Genomic DNA, 12,856 nt, shown 5'->3' on the forward strand with positions numbered 1-12,856 from the left:
TGAATCTGTAGAGCATTAAACTATTAGTTTTTTGAAATTAAGGCAGTGTGCCTATTAGGGCATAGGTGTCAGGAAGCATACCAAGCTACATCCTTACCTCTGTGGGGCACAGGCCCTTTCAGGGCAGTTTTTCAGAGTGTCTTTTCTCTTGCAAGACTAAAAGAAAAATTAGTGGTAGAGAGTAAATACAGATGGCTGGAAAATCATGACACAGTTTGTACTTTTCATAGCGAGATGTCTAGTTCCCTGCCCTCACACAGTCATCCTTGACTACAAGTTATTTTCAGTCAACGAACATTTTGTTGTAGCGAATTTCTTTGGACTGTTTTAGAAACTACTCATGACTAGCAGTCCCCATGGTGGTATTACGCCAACCCCATCCTACGATGAGCAGGCCGGACACCCCTCACCTCAGTACTTGTTTATATTTGATAATATAAATTTTCTTGTTATCATTTTGTCCTTTTCTCATTTTCAGGCAAGACTGGAAATCTGTGCTTTGAGGGATACTGTGGCTGTTTACCTGACACCTGAAAGCAAGTAAGATGCAGTGTTCTTCAGTTCAGAGTGCTCTGTTAAAAATAAAGGTTGTCTTACTAGTAAATTATATCCTCTGTAAAAATGACTGATCAGAGCACATGCTCATGAATTTGTGATTTGATAAGGTTTATATCAAGGCCACTTCTTTGTAACACAATGTAAAGGAAAGAGGTTTAATGTAATTTTGTTCTTCATTTACTACTGGCAAATCTTAGTCTTAGAAATAATACAGCAGTCTTATAAATAATACTTCTTAAAGCAAAAGGATAAGAACCGAGTCTTAGTCTAGTCATAGCAGCCTCTGAAGGGCAGCTTCAAGGCTGTAAATATCAGTGTAAGAGAGGAAGCCTTGTGGTTTATCTGCAAAATTTTGTAGTGGAAATTCAGTGATCATTTTTAGCTGTTTTGAATGAAAGTCAGGATTTCCTACCATTGAAATATCAGTAGGTGAAGTAAAACAGAAGTACTGTTTGCCTGTGCAAAATTGTTTACTACATGGGCAACATTACCTAGGAAATACTGGGTTATATTGTTAATGTGTCTGAGAAGCCAAGTAGTATGCAAATGAAAATTTGAGGACACTGTAATATGCTAACTCATTCATTTCTAGCATCTGATAACATGGCTTGCTATCATTCCTACTATCAGCTTTGCAACTGAAAAGACTTTTTAAATTTTTTCCTAGCAAATGAAATTAGCCTCTCATTCCCACTGAGGGGAATGGCTCACCAGAAGCTATTTTTAGTGGGCTTCATGTTGATTGTTTAGCCGCACCTTTTCCCAGCCATCATTTGACTGCACAACCTGCTAACAGGATTGAAGCACCCAGCTCATGGTGGATGTGTGCGCACTTCATGTAAATGCCTGCTCTTTCTTCCTGCTGACTTAGTTTTAGGGAGCATAAGGTACTCATCTAAAGAGGAAGATTGGCTGGGCGTGGTGGCTCACGCCTGTAATCCAAGCACTTTGGAGGCCAAGGCGGGTGGATCACCTGAGGTCGGGAGTTCAAGACCAGCCTGACCAACATGGTGAAACCCCATCTTAAAAAAAAAAAAAAATTAAAAAAAAGGAAGATTAAAATATTCTAGGCAAGCTTTTGAGGGGATTAAATGAGAAAATGTGCCAAGTCACCTTTTAGTTTCAGTACCCTGCCAATAACAGTGTAATCTGTACCATCATTATCATCATACTGTCAAAGCAATTTGATCACATTTTTTTCAATTAATCAAAAAGACATTCACAAGAAACAAGCTGAGGGTGAAGGTAGCAGCAGTGGCTTCCACACGAGGAATGAGCCCTCTGAATGCAGAAAGGGACCTGAGTGCACCAACCCACCGTTCTACACCCCACTGTGCCCTCCTGGGAGCAGCTGGATGCCCAGCACCAGGTTTCATGACTCTATTGGAACTTTTCAGTCTCTCTGTTGCTGTGACACCTGCTCCTGGTTTGAGGACTATTGCTCAAAAATGTATTTCCTGGTAGATTGGGGAGGATGTTTTTACAATATAAAAGCAATGACCATCTGAAGTCAAGAGTAGTTATATTTGTTTCTTCACCTTAACCAATCAGAATAGATAAAAAGTTAACTGTTCCTTTGTGAATGGTACAAGTTACTACCAAACAATTTCCCCTATTATGCTTTTCATTTGGTTCAATAATTTTCTAATACTTTCTCCTTATAAAAACTAAAACAACTATTTATAAAGGCCCAAACAGTTGTCTTTTTAAAATTCTTTCCTTTTACCTTTTTCATGTGAAGAAATGATGTTGAATTTTTAAAGCATATATATAGCTCTCCATTTTTCTACAAGTTTTAAGTAGACTGTATTTAATTGTTACACGACTTTGGCTGTGGATCAGGCCCTTTGCATGGCAAAACTGCAAACACCCTGCTGTGTGTAATCTTTCAAAAGGTCATCTCCTTTCTTAGTTTCTTTCCTTTCTTACCAGTTACTTTATCTGTGGTTATTTGTTTTGAAAAGACTCCTTTTAAATTAAACATGTTCACGTTAAGCTGTCTTCTGTCACAGGTAACATCCTTTAAAATAAAATCTGTTTTTCCTTTAGCTTTTCAAGTTGTGTTTCATTTCCTAGTTGAGTTTTTCTGATCCTGCTCCTACAAGCCCCCGCCTGGTCGCTACACCTTCACTTTTACTTTTACTTTTTCTGTTGTTTTTCACTTTTACTTTTTCTCACATTTCCTTGCTTCACTGGCTTTTATTGGCTTCTCAATAATTAAGGGATGATTAAGAATTTGTTAGCAGTTATCCTAATTACCCTTGGAGCTATGCAAGGTTTAAACTTCAGTGTGGCTGTTTGTGTTCCAGGTCTAGTTTCAAGCAGGCTTTGGAAGCCCTGCCCCAGCTTTCCAGTGGAGCAGATAAAAAGTAAGTCCTGTATGCTGTCTCAGAGCCAGTTGCATGTGCTCAACAAGGTTTTGTTACCTAAAGAACCTTTTAGAAAATAATAATGATGGTTTGGATTCTAGGAAGAGCAGTGCTTAATAGCCCTTAGGAAGTACATCTCAACACCTGTACCTTGTATGTCTTCCGAGTGACCTCATAAGATAAGACCTTTCTTTGGGTTTAGGATAATTTAGAAGTTGGCTCTCATTTCAAGTGACTGGTACAGAAAATGTCTTAAGAAAGCTCACTATGACTTATTCAGTAAACTATATTGGTAGCATACATATTTAAGAAGTAATAGAAAAAAGACAGGATAGTAAAATGCAAGACTCAGTGATATTTTCTTTTATCTTTGAGTAATTCAGTAGTAGTCATTTTGTGTGCTATAAAATTTAAAATGTTATGAAAGAGTAGATGTGCACATATGGCATAATAAAGTTATATATATTTCATTAGACCACATTGATGATCTCAACCTGAGTTTAAACTTTACTACTCATGGAACAGGAAACAGACCTAAATCTAGGTCAGTTTCATAATCTAGGTAAATTTCATAAATGCCCAAGCTCCCCTCAGCTGAGGCAGCAGAAACTCTGTAGGTCTTCATACCTTCACCAGCCCCTCTGCACATGGCTGCCAGTCCCATAGACAGGCATCTGCGGTGCACTGACTGAAATGCTGGCACCATGGACGCAGTGCAGACTCGGTGGCAGGCAGAGAAGCACATGGGCTGGGTGACGGGGAGAAACTGTCACATGGCACTGGTGCACGGAGCGGGCAGCAGACCAGCCCTCCCACTGTGCAATCCCAGCATTGCCACCTGTGCGCGTCCCACATGGGCGCAGACGGTGCCTGCACAGACAGCCCTTTCTTCCGTCTTCCTGCTTCTTCCTTCTCTCACTGACTTTCGACCTCTATATGAATTGGTTCCAAACCCTGTTCATTTCTTTAAGATAAATATGATAAAAGATTAAAACAATCACTATTATGTTTAATACGTGGAACAGAGTTCAAAAGGTAATGTGTTCAAGACTCAAGAATAATACATACCCTGAAATAGTCCCATGTCAGGACTATATTTTAGGTTTGCTCTGGGGATAATATTCTAATATTGAATGTTGTTAAACCAGGAAATAATGTCGTGACCTCAGTACTATTAAACGCAGTTCTTGGTTGCTTCATCTAAACCAGGCAAACCCTAAGATCCTTTCTAGCTTTAAAATTAGATGACTAGGCTGGGTGTAGTGGCTCACATCTATAATTCCAGCACTTCGGGATGCCAAAGTGGGTGTGTCACTTGAGGTCAGGAGTTTGAGAGCAGCCTGGCCAACATGGTGACATCCCATCTCTACTAAAAATACAAAAATTTGCCAGGCATGGTGGCATGCACCTGTAGTCCTAGCTACTGCGGAGGCTGAGACAGGAGAATCACTTGAACCTGAGACACAGAGGTTGCAGTGAGCCAAGATCACGCCACCGCACTCCCGTCTGGGCAACAGAGGGAGAGACTGTCTCAAAAAAAAAAAAGAAAAGAAAAATTAGATGACTATATCAGATCAGTTGGGGAAACAGATTGAGGTATCAGCTAGCAAAGTGATTTGCCTAATGGAATTAGTACTAACCCTTGCTTCCCCTGGTGAGTAACTCACTACTTTTGCTCCCCACCCTCTAATATCTGTTAAAGACAAAATGCAAAATGAGAGGAAGGGAAAGTCACCAGTGACTGCTAGGAGATGGGGTTAGAGAAGAGGCTGACTAGACGGGCAGCAGGGGAGAGGGTGTAGTGATACCCCGTGCCGTAGCCTGTTATACTCTGGGATGGGTGTGCCAGTGCTCATAGAACCATTTAACAAAAAGTGAACTTGAGGGTGTATAAATTATTTTAGAACTGAATTTCTAAAAAAAAGAATAGGCCCAAACATCAGTCTGTTTTTGGGAGGAATCTAATTAATCTTGGGAGGGGATAGGAAGGAGATGTTTCTATACAAACATAAATACGTATATCAGTATATCCTATTTGACCAACTTCTTTGACGTATTTCTGTTACTGAGTTAAGGATCTGTAGATGAAAATTTCCAGCTGCCTTCTCAACACAGCAAGCTCAGGCAGAGCGGGCAGCTGGCTCCGCTGGTGTTTTCTTGTGTTGCTAGGCCACCCCATCTGTCAGGCTGTAAAATAGTGTCTCCTTCCTGCAGGTTACTGGAAGAGCTCCTGAACAAGTTCAAGAGTAGCATGCACTTGCAGCTCACCTGTTTCCAAGCAGCCTCTTCAACCATGATGAAAACATAAATACCTGCCAAATAAGGGAAGTCCAGGAAAATACAAGTAATAAGACTGTTCACTTTCTAAGTACCCTAAAGGTATTTGGTGTATTAAACATTGGGTTTACCATTTTCATCCTTTTTACTTCCTCAGACTTCGAAAGTTGTTGGTATACATTGCACTTCAACTAAAATGATGTCATTTGAAATGCCCAAGAAGTATTTGTTTTGCCATTCTTGTTAGATCAGATCCTGTATGACTTTACCTTTAAGAGATATTTTGCATCTCAGCAGAAGGTTGCATGGTGAGCGCCACAGGAAGAACTGCTTCTGCAGGCAGCGTTCTGGAATGGTGTGGTACATATTGAAGCATTTCTCAGCATCCCATTCACAAGAGCGCAGGCAGCTCCCACGACACATGGAAAGATTGATAAGAGGAGATCTGGAAAGTTGCATGTAGGCATCTTGGGAGCTCTTACTGTCCTAAACTCTACAGCTGTGCTTAAAACCTTTATTTCCTATAAACGACCTTACGTTTTCTAATTCAAGCAGGTTTTTGGGAAAATGTGTGGTCTGCATTAAAATAAATATTACAACCAGGGCAGATTATTTGGGGTCCAGGTGTCTGTGCTTTAACTTTGCATTTTGCTGTCTGCTTTTTATTTTTCACAGGACTGAGCACTAGCTTTTTTCAATCTCACTCACTCTTAATTTGATGTGCATCCCTTCACATCCACATGTTGCAGTACCTGAGGCCCTGTGTGTTATCTGTGATGGAGTGTGAGTGCCAGCCACTGTGTTACACTCACAGGTGCCGGCGGGGCAGCCATAGATTTCAGGGTCCCCTAAAGAAAAGGCCAGGCTCCAGTTGGACAGCCAATCCCCGCCCGCCACTGTCGGTTCCTTCAGCAAGTGACTTTCTCTCTGCCACTTCTTACCCACTGAAGGATCTTGCTCAGTAGCTGGAAGAATGCTGCTCTCACGCAGTCTCTTCTCTGAAGCTTCAGGATGCCCCTGGGTCACCAGGCAGTGGGAGCTGTACACCAGCCCTGTGTGCCTGCCCCACATTCACTGCTGACTGGCTTTACTGGAACAGGTTTGGGTCATCGTGACTTCTCTCACAGTCAGCTTCCCGCCCAACTCCATCATACCCTTGCATCTGAAAACTGAGTAAATATATCTGCAGTCGGCTGGCCAGGGTTTTCAACATTTTCTATGGTTATTTTAAAATCTCCTTTTTTAATTGCTAAAATTAATGTCCTCATTAATACAAGTAATTTTAGAGCACAGGGTAGTCATGTACAGTTTCCGTTATTTAAAATAAATAAATGTGTTGGTTCATTTGGTGTATGAGGGGGAAATCTTAGTGATTGGAAATGAAAGTTTAATCTTTTACAGATGTGCTTGGTAAAGCTGTTAAGAAATACACAGAACATTGTCTTTCCTAAGTATGTTAACTGCTGTATCTAACTCGACAATGAGCTAAATTTAAAAACTGCAATTATGAATGTTTGTTATTTTAAATATCTACTACAGCACATTCAGCCAATAAAGTATCTGCCTTCAATCTAAGATGTAGTTTAGTCAACACTTTTCCCTAAGTGTCTTTATTTCAGCATTTTCATTTGCTGTATAAGTTTTTATATTTCTACTATTAACATTCAAAATAAATACTTACATTCTGGTTAATCCCATATTGGTAGAATCATTATCAGAAAGCATGTGTCAGGTCCTGCTAATTCTGTCTGCTGGGAACCTACCATGTGCGAGGCACGGCACGAAGTGCCTTGTTTAATCCCCACCACAGCCTTGTAACACCTGTGGGCTAGGTTACCGCCATGTCCATTTAGCAGAGGAAGGAATCAGGGCTTAGAGAGAGGTTGGTGACTTCTCTAAGACTGCAAGGTAGATAAGAATCAGGACTCATGTTCACACTCTGGCTTCATATCTCCTTGACTTCAACACTACTCAGCTGTTCCTTCCAGTAGAACATGCTTTCTGACGTCCATCCACCAGAGTCACAGCTCAGAGAAAGTTCATCACAATGCCAAGGCTAATCAGTAGCAGCAGCATGGGAACAGGTAGTGCTTTTATGGCTCAGAGTGGAAGGTAAAGGCGTAAAAACCCCATACCCAAATGAGGGAGTTCAAGGACTACTATTCCAATAAGTCAGGAGGGACTTCTTGGAAGAAAGGGGGATTTCAACAGCTATTTGAGTTACAGAACATTGGTTTAGTGGGCAGGAGGAGATGGATGAATATGAAGTAAGTTAGATGAAAGCTGAGAGACAAACCAGGACCTGGAGCAAGTGAACAAGGCAGCCGAGAAAAAGAATTAGGGAGGCTCAAGGTATTTTAATGCTCAGGTAGCATTTTGTTTTTTCACATCCATGTTCTCTGTGGGTCAGTGTGGCGTCATGTGAGTTAGCTAAATTGGCCTCACTTGAAATGCTAAAGAGCTATTAGAAATCATTTGATTTTACTAAGACTTTCTATATCAGTGTACCATGAAAGTGGCTTGTTCTAGAAATGATTTGAGCACGGCAAAACAAGCATCACTGCCACAGGCCTAGCACACTGACTCATTCTCCTGTCTCTGTCATCTTTGCATATAGATTTTTTAAAGGGAAGAAACAGAAAAGATTATATTTTTATTCTGGATTTGGTACAAGGTGGTGGCATGTGTTTCTGTTTAGATCACGTGCTATGGGATATTCTGCTATTAGTTGCATAAGAGTGTTGTGTAATATGTTTTCCGAAAAGTTACAAATTTTAACTCATTTTTAAATCGTTAAGATTCGGTTTCTAAAATATATGTAATTTTTCTCAAATATATGTAATTTTCATAAAGTAATTATGCATAGACTAAACTTGTATACGTTTTTGTCACTAAACATTTATTGATTCTAAAGATTTTCATATACACTTATGAACTGCTCTGAAAGAAATATTTACTATCTTCTATCACTCCTCAATTAGAGCAGCAGCTGTAATTATTTTAGCTTTGCTTTAAACACAGCTGCATATTACTCTGTACTAGGGCCATTATGCTTTTTGTGTGCTGATCTCATCTCATTTCTGCTTCCCCACATTTTTTTATTGAGGTTTATTACATGTATTACTGGAAAGCTTTTTTGTACCTGGCCAGGTTAGAAATATATAACAATAAATATCTTATGGACAAGACTTGGGTCTTTGGGTAACTTGTTTGCAGTTTGGCTAATGAAAAGGCAGTAGGGTATCAGAATGTCTTTCTCCTGTCTAGGCACATAAAATCCTGAACAAAGTGGGCACTTAAGCTTGTCGTGTGTCTTCAGCAGTGTTTTAACCATGACTGGTATCCCATTGGTTTTATTCTTGTGGTCACTGTTGAGATTGTCATGGTTGTTATCATTATTATCTTTTCACATGTTTAAAAAAAGATTCTTGTGCCACCTTCCTGCAAACCCTATAGCCAGACACAAATCCCTGAGAACCAAGACCACTGCCTGAATTTTAACTGCCAAAGAAGACTCCAAAAGAACTCATCATAGAATAAGAGGAAACCCTGAAAAGAATGGGGTCACAGAAATCAAGTAGAGGGGCAGGTATTACCATAAGACTAAAGTGATTGTCAGCAAGGACAAATGGTACAGATGTCAAAAGGGTAAATACTGAGAAATGGTTGCTAAACTTGGCATTTAGAAAATCAGAAGTGACCAAGTGGAGACTGATAAGGAAGGAATTAGAGAAACATAATACTGTGAACCTATTCTTTTAACTCACAAGAACTAACCTCCTCCTTGAAGATCACAGAATATCCTGGCCTCAAAGACAAAAGTGAAACTATTTTTAAAAGACCTCTTTTCTGCTTCCTTTCTTATTAAATTATCATCCCTGAGTGCCTGATCAATTCCTGCTACCCCTGCTTCTTTGACAATTGGACTGTCTTATAAAATATTTATATCCAGCCCTTTCTTTTCTCCTGCTTACTGAGTTTCTCTACCTAGACAATGTAGGCTCCTGAAACCAGGCCTCACCTAGGTAGATGCAGATGTCAGATGACCTTGGAATTGTTTTCTGCTCTGCCATGCTTCCTGTCCTCTGCTCTCAACTGACCTCAAAGCCCTTCTGTGAGCTGTGTGAAGGAGTTTCATGAGCTTCAGCTTCAGCCATCAGGGAGCCTTGGCGTGGGACTGCTGTCCTAGCCCAGGAGCTGGTACCAAATAGCACCTTAGGAAATATCATTGAGTACTATTGATGAAATGTTAGCAAGTATGTCAGATTATCTTTTAATCAAATACAAATTTGGCTTTTTATGTAAAAAGTCAAATGACTCCACAGAACTGATTATGAAAATGATCAATCCCCCAACTCCCTCCTCTGCTTGCTCCCTAAAGCCATCCACTTTCCATTCTAGCCAATCTGAGTCTTTTGGTATTTACCTCATGGTCCCTGCCTTGACAGGTTTGTATTGCTGCTTCCTGATTCTTTGGTTTTGAGCTCTGTGGTCGTCCTAAAATAGAACATGAAAATTCAACTCTCTTCTCTTTCATCCTCTCTACCACACACATACTCCTTTAACCCCTCTTCTCAGTGAGTTCATTCCTTCTTGGTAGACCAGCATCCAGTGTTCACATTGTGAGGCCTGTGGAGATGGCATTCCATGCTAAGCCAGCCACAGACTATATTCTTTTCTATTTTTTTGTATTTTCTATGTATTGTAATCATTTTCAGTCATCTCAGTATTTCCTCCATCCAAGTTCAAATGTCTTTGCAATATATTCAAGCACATACACACTTTACCAAGTTGGTCTTCTTGAACAACTTCCCCACAGGTTTCTAGCCTGTCCTACTCTAGGCTGGATGCTCGCCAGGTCTACCTCGTACTTGGCATCTCCTTTTGTAATCACCAACCTGGAGGCACCTTTTGCCTGGACTGGATCAGCCCCTTCTGTCCCCCACATCTTCTTTTTTTGGTTTGCTCTTTCACATGGCAAAACTCACCCTGTGGTGACTTCCTGAGAAAATAGGATATTGGAGGGAAATATTTTGAGAAAATAGGATATTGGAGGGAAATCATTTTTCCTCAGATTTTGGAGGCTTTTGTGCTGTTGTCTTCCAGCGTCTCTTCACGTGCTTCTCTATGTAGAATCATCTTTTCTGAGTTTTCTGAAAGCTCATAATGTTGTTCTGGGGATGCCCTTTGTTCCTGGTGGTGAGCCTAGTATCTGTAGACTCTGAGAAGTTTTACTGAATTACTTATTTGAATCCTCTGTGCCCCTCTGTTCCAAGGAACCAAAAGATTGTATCCAGGAAATTGCAGCTAGTGGAGAGAGAAGGAGGATTTTAGAGAAAAAAAGCCACAGAAGAAATCCTTAAATTCTGTCAAAATTGCAGCCTGGTGTGAGACTTGAAAACGTGTAACATAAAAATGGCTTCCAAGAGAGCTCTGGTCATCCTGGCTAAAGGAGCAGAGGAAATGGAGATGGTCATCCCTGTAGATGTCATGAGGTGGGCTAGGATTGAGGTCACCATTGCAGGTTTGGCTGGAAAAGACCCACTACAGTGTAGGTGTGATGTAGTAATTTCTCCTGATGCCAGTCTTGATGCAAAAAAAGAGAGACCATATGACGCAGTGGTTCTACCAGGAAGTAATCTGAGTGCACAGATTTTACCTGAGTCTGCTGCCATGAAGGAGGTACTGAAGGAGCAGGAAAACTGGAAGGGCCTGATAGGTGCCATCTGTGCAGGTCCCACTGCTCTGTTGGCTCATGACATAGGTTTTGAAAATAAAGTCACAACACACCTGCTTGCTAAAGACAAAATGGTGAATAGAGGTCATCACACCTACTCCGAGAATCGTGTGGAAAAGGATGCCCTGATTCTTAACAAGTCGGGGGCTTGGGACCAGCTTTAAGTTTGCGCTTGTGATTGTTGCAGCCCTGAGTAGCAAGGAGGTGGCGGCCCAAGTGAAGACTCTACTCATTCTTAAAGATTAGAGCAGCAAAATGTGATGATCACTTAGAGAAACAGGCTGTTAGGAATCTATTGTCACTGTGTTCGCTTTAAACTAAACAATGGTAGGTTAATGTGTTCAGAAGCTGCCATCATTATTGCTATTGCAAAGTCTAGTTGTGAAGTCACAACTACAGAGAGATTTCTCAGCCTACAAATTCCCGTCTATACATTTTTCAGCCTTGTTCACAGAATAAACAGGGCATTTACCACACTAAAAAAAAAATTACTGGCTGGCGCCTGAACACTTGCACGAAGCCAGCTTAGAACAATTCGGCTGAAGACAAAGATTTTAACTGAGGTTAAAGCTACCAAGAAATACTCGAGAAAACTGAGTTTGCAGTTCAACTCCAAGCCAGATAATGACCTGCTAATCAAAAGATACCACGGGCCAGGCGCGGTGGCTCAAGCCTGTAATCCCAGCATTTTGGGAGGCCGAGGCGGGTGGATCATGAGGTCAAGAGATCGAGACCATCCTGGTCAACATGGCGAAACCCCGTCTCCACTAAAAATACAAAACATTAGCTGGGCATGGTGGTGCGTGCGTGTAATCCCAGCTACTCAGGAGGCTGAGGCAGGAGAATTGCCTGAACCCAGGAGGCGGAGGTTGTGGTGAGCGGAGATCACGCCATTGCACTCCAGCCTGGGTAACATGAGTGAAACTCCGTCTCAAAAAAAAAAGATACCAGGATCCAGTTTATCCACAATTTATTGTTCATAATGTCAAGGATAAAATCCAAAATTACCTGACAGATGAAGAACAAGGAAGATAGAACACATTTTTGAGAGAATAGAAAATCAACTGAGTCCAACCCTGATATCTAAATATTGGAATTATCAAAAGTTTTAATGCACTTATAACTATTCACAATGAAGTAAAATATGTTAGCAACAATTTAATAGGAAATAGCAGAGACATGGAAACAATTTTTAAAATGAAAAATCTAGAACTAAAAAATATAATTTCTGAAATAAAACAAAAATACTGACTGGACCTAAATAGCACAGTGATGATAACTGAAGAAAGGGTAAGGGAACTTGATAGATCGCTGGATATTACCCAACATGAAGAATTAGAGAGGGAAATGTTTAGGCAAATTTTATAGACACCTGTTCAATATAATCAAATAGTCTTAACACATGGATAATTGTGGACCTACAAGGCAAGCAAAGAGAGAATCAGGCAGAAAAAAATATTTGAAGAAATAATGGCTGGCAATTTCCCCAATTTATGGCAGATGCAAATTTACAGATTCATGATGCTCAACAAACAGCAAAAAGGATAAACACAAAAAATGCCACACTGCCACAAACTGTTAAAGCCAAAGCTAAAAACAGATCTAGTCAGCAGCAGTAGAATAACTACCTACTACATGTAGGGGAACAACACTGCACTCAATCAACTTCTGGCCTAACATCAGGAATTACGGAGGCCCAAGAGAGTGAAATAGCCATCTTTAAAGTGATAGAAGAAAAAAGCTGTCAATCCAGAATTCTTCACTTCTAAGTGAAGATATTCTTTCAGCCAAATAAAGACATTTTTAGATAAAGCTAAGAGAATTTGTTGTCAGCAGACTTGCACTATAAGAAATGCTAAACAAAGTTCTTCAAACAGAAAGGAAATTAATGTCTGATGGAAGCACAGATCCTCAG

The 12,856-nt window shown here is 40.5% G+C and overlaps 1 protein-coding gene and 1 pseudogene across 1 annotated transcript in view; both read left to right on the forward strand.

Moving 5' to 3' along the window:
* The window catches only part of EXOC2 (exocyst complex component 2), a 210,075-nt gene extending 204,596 nt beyond the window's left edge, over window positions 1-5,479 (forward strand). Inside the window, exons 26-29 of the mRNA XM_037734469.1 lie at window positions 479-540; window positions 2,868-2,927; window positions 5,142-5,271; window positions 5,362-5,479. Coding sequence (XP_037590397.1) covers window positions 479-540; window positions 2,868-2,927; window positions 5,142-5,235 — 216 coding nt within the window. The 3' untranslated portion in view covers window positions 5,236-5,271; window positions 5,362-5,479. The remainder of the gene's footprint in view (window positions 1-478; window positions 541-2,867; window positions 2,928-5,141; window positions 5,272-5,361) is intronic.
* Window positions 5,480-6,492: 1,013 nt separating this feature from the next.
* LOC108295193 lies at window positions 6,493-11,670 on the forward strand (annotated as a pseudogene).
* Window positions 11,671-12,856: the final 1,186 nt, after the last annotated feature.

Source organism: Cebus imitator, unplaced genomic scaffold, assembly GCF_001604975.1.
Source record: "Cebus imitator isolate Cc_AM_T3 unplaced genomic scaffold, Cebus_imitator-1.0 Scaffold623, whole genome shotgun sequence".
Lineage (NCBI taxonomy): Eukaryota > Metazoa > Chordata > Mammalia > Primates > Cebidae > Cebus > Cebus imitator.